This window comes from Dermacentor andersoni, chromosome 5 (assembly GCF_023375885.2).
Source record: "Dermacentor andersoni chromosome 5, qqDerAnde1_hic_scaffold, whole genome shotgun sequence".
Taxonomy (NCBI): domain Eukaryota; kingdom Metazoa; phylum Arthropoda; class Arachnida; order Ixodida; family Ixodidae; genus Dermacentor; species Dermacentor andersoni.
Genome location: NC_092818.1, coordinates 71,506,525 through 71,511,032, shown reverse-complemented (window position 1 = coordinate 71,511,032; position 4,508 = coordinate 71,506,525). Strand labels below are relative to the sequence as shown.

General features: G+C 42.4%; 1 protein-coding gene across 1 annotated transcript; it reads right to left on the bottom strand.

Moving 5' to 3' along the window:
• Nucleotides 1-263: 263 nt before the first annotated feature.
• On the bottom strand, nucleotides 264-2,444 carry LOC126530770 (uncharacterized). Its single transcript, XM_050178056.3, has 2 exons — nucleotides 2,104-2,444; nucleotides 264-1,486 (listed from the first exon to the last, which is right to left on the bottom strand). Exons 1-2 carry the CDS (start codon nucleotides 2,341-2,343, stop codon nucleotides 1,223-1,225), a joined length of 504 nt encoding a protein of 167 aa, XP_050034013.2. The 5' UTR covers nucleotides 2,344-2,444; the 3' UTR covers nucleotides 264-1,222.
• Between the last annotated feature and the right edge of the window lie 2,064 nt (nucleotides 2,445-4,508).

Sequence of the window (4,508 nt, the reverse complement as noted above, 5' to 3'; positions counted from 1 at the left end):
GTTTTGCTTTTTTTCTTTTCTTTCGTGAAAAAGCAAGCGCCTTTCTTAAAAGCCTGCTACAATGCGCAGATCCGGAATAGATTATTATTTCGCAAGCTCTCGGTCACCGCTGTCCACGAGGTTGGGTCAAATTCAACGCTGTGTCGTCAAGTTCGTCTCTACTAATTCACTACAATCTTCACAAATTTCGACGGTGCACTCTGCGTTTGTCACCTACACCGAGACCATCTGCTATCCTCAATCTTAGGCGAGTGTTGTGTCTGTGCTTTGGCTTTCTTTACAAAACAATAGCGTTTGGCGTAGAAACCGAATTCCACTCATTGTGAAACATCTTCCCTGGGGACGTTCACTTTTACATTGTGTGGTAACCCACTTAAGCCATCTTCACTATTAACTGCAGAGCAAACTCCTTTATTGCTATGCTGTGGAATCACACCGGTTTTAAAGAATGCTGCATGGCAAACTTCATGAGGCGAGGAGGCTGCAACAGCTGTATGCTATGATTTCTGTCAACCACCTGACGGTACAGTTTGGAGGAAAATATAATGAGCTTCCTTTTACCATCCTGCACAAGGAGCGCAGGCAATGGTGCGCAGAAGAAGATTGATGAGTTCAGTAATCACTACAGACACGCTCAGCCGTATCTATTCGTAAGCGGCTGTCAGTGAGTACTATCAGCACCATTGCGTACAATGAACTTTTGCAAAGTAGTACTAGTGTCATAGCACGAAGCATCAAGAAGCGAGAGTTCGCAATCAATACAGCGTGTTGAGAAATACACGACCTAAGCACAGTAACGGCTGCACATGCGGTGAACAATAAAGATAAACAATTGTAAAGTTGGATCAACTACCTCTTCACTGCTTTCACTCGTTCTTCAAGCACACTACTGCGGTCAATATAACTTGTTTAATCAGAATATATGTAGTATCCAGAAACATGTATACTGAACCGTTATTCAAACTCAGGTTTTTTTTTTTTTTTGATGGGCGTCAGACAGATGTAGTCCTGTATAAAAACATTATCTTTCAATACTAATATTTACATGTATTTTGTATACCCTCGCGTTGCTCTACTTGTGCTCTTATGTTTCTTATGCTACTTTATGTTTCTAAGAATTTTCTAGCATGCGCAGGCATGAAAAAGGTGCATTCGGAAATATAAACATGATACATGCGTTGGACACGTGATACGCCTTTATTCAAGCGTGCTCCTGAAGTCCTCATCCATAGAAGCCTCCATATTTTCCGTAGCCTCCATACCCTCCGTAACCACCATATCCGCCGTAGCCTCCGTATCCACCATATCCGCGGCCGTACCCTCCGTAGCCACCATAACCACCATAGCCGCCGTATCCCCCGTAGCCGCCGTATCCTCCATAGCCGCCGTAGCCACCGTAGCCGCCAAGTCCGTATCCCCCATAGCCACCATACGCGTAGCCAGCCAGGGCACCGGCAATGACAGTTGTGAAGACGAGGAACACAATCTGGAAGAACAAAGTAATATAACCGAGTGTAAGCTATGCAGTGCTAAAAAGCAAGTATAATCGCCACTGGCGGTCTGATTTAGGAGTGACGCACATAATCCATATGTCGCAAATACATGTATGTATTTGCAACATACGCGTTGTGCATATTGCTCCTAATTCTAGCTTAAAAATTTCTGGCATCAGAACTGTTACTCTGAGGAAACTTTATAAACGATAAAAACAAAGCAGCCAATGGGACACAGATAAAAGCTACATATGTCAGTAGCAACTGCGCTGCACTGAACACAGCCGTATTCACCGTAGACCCACATGATAACAATCCATTTTCCGTAAAAAGACGCGCATACTTAAGGAACAGCTAAAGTTGGTCATTTCCATTGCAGTACTTCAGAAAGGCTTAACATTTTAAAAATAGTTTTTTTTTTTTTTTACCTTAGGGTTCTACTTTCTGCATAACCGCTAGATTTGTTATACTGAATACTGGCTCCACGGTAAGTGCGTGCCTTCGTTTTCTCGTACGTATAGACTACGTTCGACATGAAATTAGGGCAAGACAATTTGTGAATAACCACGTGAATCCCTGCACTCAAGACCCATAATGCATTTCGGCTTACCGTATACTTCATGGTGTGGCTCTCTTTGGCAGTGAAGCACCTGAGGTTGTCGTGGGCGGGCACGGCTGAGACGATGTGTGCTATGCCGACGACCACTGGAGGTATATATACCAGTTCCTGCCTCTCTCGACTTCGGCTCGCAAACCAAACCACGTCAAACCTGTACCGGTATGAATGGCGCTCACAGCGGGGGCAAAAAAATAAAGCAGCCGCACATTCAAAAAAAGTTATTTCAACCATGCACGCGGAGAGGAGAATAGGGTTGTCGCAAGATTTGGTTCCGTTATTTTGTGCGCTTACTCATGGTGGTGCAAATTGCTTTCTTTTTCCTCTTTGCACTGGGCTTGCAGACAGAAAGCGTAATGGCGAATATTTCACCAGCGTAGCGCAGGCATTCGCTCTATATCCATTTCAGCACAACATAGCTGTTTGGCCGTCATAACCTCTGGCAGCAGTTTCGCGACTTTCTTTTCTACTCGTAGCAGTGCTTCCTATACTTCCGGATAGAGGAGATTGCTGGCCAGTTACGCATTACCAGGGAACTTCACGCTCGTGTTAGTAAGTACTACAGCTGTCACCTCTTTAAAACGATATCTGTGGGACTTTGATAATTGTCACTCTTGTACAGTGGTTACGGATCGCTAACTAAAGAATTGAACTGCAAACGACGTGCACTGGAGAACGTAAAACTTCCAAGATGTGAATGTAATCAGCATGTTTTTCGAATGTCTTGTCGGAACCTCATAGTGTTCACTTAGAATGCTACACCATTTTATTAAAGGGGCCTGCGGAAGTTGTTGACTGCAAAGTAAGACAAATTGGGTTTTTCTTGTCATTGTGTTGCCGTCTTTCAGGATAAAGTCGCAAATGTGGCCCGAGCTCTGATAGTACCATTTATCTGACAAATAGGGCACCACGCAGAAGCGTCGGGCTCTAATACGAGTTCTTGGCGCACGACGTCACTCCGAGCTATTCAGCACGTTACAGTCATGCAGAGTTCACTTACGTCTGTTATTGCGCTTAGACACTTTCCTTATTACCTGTTTTCTGAAGCAGTCATGAAGGCGTTTTTTTTTGTGTTAGCGAAGCCAAGCGCAGACCTACTTTTTCATGTATGTCTTTCGTAATTCGCAAAATGCGTTATACAAAGTGCTGAAAACGTGGCGCCTTTTTGTAGATATCTAGATGACTCAAGCTACCCAAAAGCAATACATTAAAGGTAATTAAAAGACTGCGTTAGAACTTGACCTTGTTGGTTCAAGGAAGACAGACGAAATATAAAGGGAAATCCTAAACTGCAATTTATTGAAAATTTACCTTGACACATTTATAATTTCTGTGCGTGGCTAAATCAAACACCAAATCTGCATCAAATATTGGCAAATACGACAAGGAAAGAAGGAAGAGTACGTACACATCGCTGAGCAAAAGTGTGGTGCGTAAATGAACACACATGATGCGACCGAATATATAAGAATTTCATATGTAATCTTGGACCCTGTATGTTGTATGATGGAACCATTCAATATATAAGGAGTAGCCGGTGCCTTAAATTGTGCGTCAACATCTCCTTATATCATATCAATAAAAAAAAAGAATTTGACTTGATAGCCTTAAAATTGGGACTGTGAAAAGAATGTATTCCCGTTCGACCCGGGCCAGCAAGTGTTCAATTTTACCTTACGTTCATATTCAGAACTGTGAGCCGTCTTTGTTTACCCTGTTCTTTGCTGTTGATCGCAATTCATTCAGCCACTAAGCCCGCATTCCAACCTAAACAAGACAACAAATAGAGAAACGATAACAGAAAGCAACGTATGACAGTGGCCATCTTCCCTGAACACGGCATCATTCGACGTTGGCCACACGTGTCAAGATGACTGTCATTAGTCAGTGTTACAGAACTTCCTGAATGATGCGCCGCTATATTTGTATTTGAGCTTTTTTTTAATATGTCTTTTAATGCAGCTCCACTAAAATTAAAAGAAATATGTATTCCATGCAATCACATTTAAATAATTCCCGCTTTCGAGAAGAGGATAGCTCGACATCTGAGAACTTATTTACGAAGGTTTATCTAAGGGAGGAGAAAAGATGACACAGAGGCGCGTCAACATCCAACGGCATTATTTTAGTAGGTATCAGATAAGCACCGTCGTGATCATTTAATGAACGAAGTAATAAAATGTGAAAAAAGAAACGCAATACAGCTGTGAATAAGAAGCTAAATTCTACTGCCACACTAGTTATATCTGAAGTCCAGTACAATATACCCATTGCTGATCGCTGAATCCCATATTTTAACAAATGTATGTGTAGGAGAGGTTCTCATCGTGAATGAGGCTGTCTGGTCCTTCTCTCTTAGTGAAACAATACATATCATTGTAAGCTGGCTAAAGCAAACC